At 36.6% G+C, this 1,149-nt stretch overlaps 1 protein-coding gene across 1 annotated transcript in view; it reads left to right on the top strand.

Moving 5' to 3' along the window:
* UST (uronyl-2-sulfotransferase) overlaps positions 1 to 187 on the top strand; it is a 115,995-nt gene extending 115,808 nt beyond the window's left edge. The window contains exon 9 of the mRNA XM_015415551.1: positions 3 to 187. Coding sequence (XP_015271037.1) covers positions 3 to 100 — 98 coding nt within the window. The 3' untranslated portion in view covers positions 101 to 187. The remainder of the gene's footprint in view (positions 1 to 2) is intronic.
* Positions 188 to 1,149: the final 962 nt, after the last annotated feature.

Genomic DNA, 1,149 nt, shown 5'->3' with positions numbered 1-1,149 from the left:
AGACTTTGCCATTCTTTCTCCTCTGGAAACTGAAGAGCCAATAACAGAAGATGAGGAACAAGATGATGAAAAGTGGCTGGAAGACATCTATAAAAGGTGATGCAAGCATCACTTTCTCCAGTGGTTAATAGTTCCAGATTTTTCAAATACTAATCATAACATTCCTTAAGGAAGTGAGTTAATGTGCAGCAGCATAAAGACATTTTCTCCCAGGTTGAAAAGAAAGGGAGAGACCTCATTTGGGGAGGGTTTACGTGTGGTTTTGAAGTTATTTTGTTTTTCTTGGCTCCATAGGATCATGGTGACTAGAGCATACTTCTAAAAAAATCTCTTATTTCATCACAAATGTGGGGTTTTTTCAGTAATGGTATTTAAAGAAAGGAGTACACATTCTCATTTGAGCATCTGGAACTAACAAGGTAGTATTAGAAACTTGTGTCATCATCTAAATAGGAAATACTCTTTTGCTAAAATAATGAAGAAAAGTCTAGCAGCATTCAAAGTGGAGGAAAGCTAGAAAGGAGAATGTGATTAATTGAATTTAGCATATTTTGTTCAAGATGCTGATGTTAGGCTGAAGAATTCATGGGTGTTACTTTTTTATAAGAAAGAAAGACATCTTTATAATTTTATTCCTTACTTGTTACTAGACATTTTTAATTAATGGAGCCAGAATACTGAAGTAGTTGGGGGGGGATGTGGGTTGTTCTTGGTTGAAAGAACATTTTTGTAATGTCATACATGTATGAGCTGCTTATCTCATTAACTGATTGTAATTTAGGGATGCACTTGCAAAAAGGTCATTGTCTCCCTCTAATATACATCTCGCACTCTGGAGCAGATACTGAATACTGCAGTGTTAGTAAATGAAACTGGAGACATATTCAGTTATGGTTACAGAGGTACAGAACCAGGTTTACTACAGTCATCAAGAGAACCATCAACATTTTCTCTTTAACAACAAGCAGAGGGCTAGACCTCACAGGTATTCTTTAAGGCAATGGGGATATAACAAGTATCTTCTTCATAAGGTGCAGTTCAGAGTAGTAAAGTATGTATGTATGGTTGATAGCATTAAATTACTACTCCTGGGAGCAAGGAAGTTGGGGGGGGGGTTTCAGAGGTAGCATTTGGTGTTACTTCTAATGT

This window comes from Gekko japonicus, unplaced genomic scaffold (assembly GCF_001447785.1).
Source record: "Gekko japonicus isolate JY-2015 unplaced genomic scaffold, Gekko_japonicus_V1.1 scaffold1870, whole genome shotgun sequence".
In the NCBI taxonomy this organism is placed as follows: Eukaryota; Metazoa; Chordata; class Lepidosauria; order Squamata; family Gekkonidae; genus Gekko; species Gekko japonicus.
Note: the sequence above shows the minus strand (reverse complement) of the source record. Positions and strands in the feature narration are given on the sequence as shown.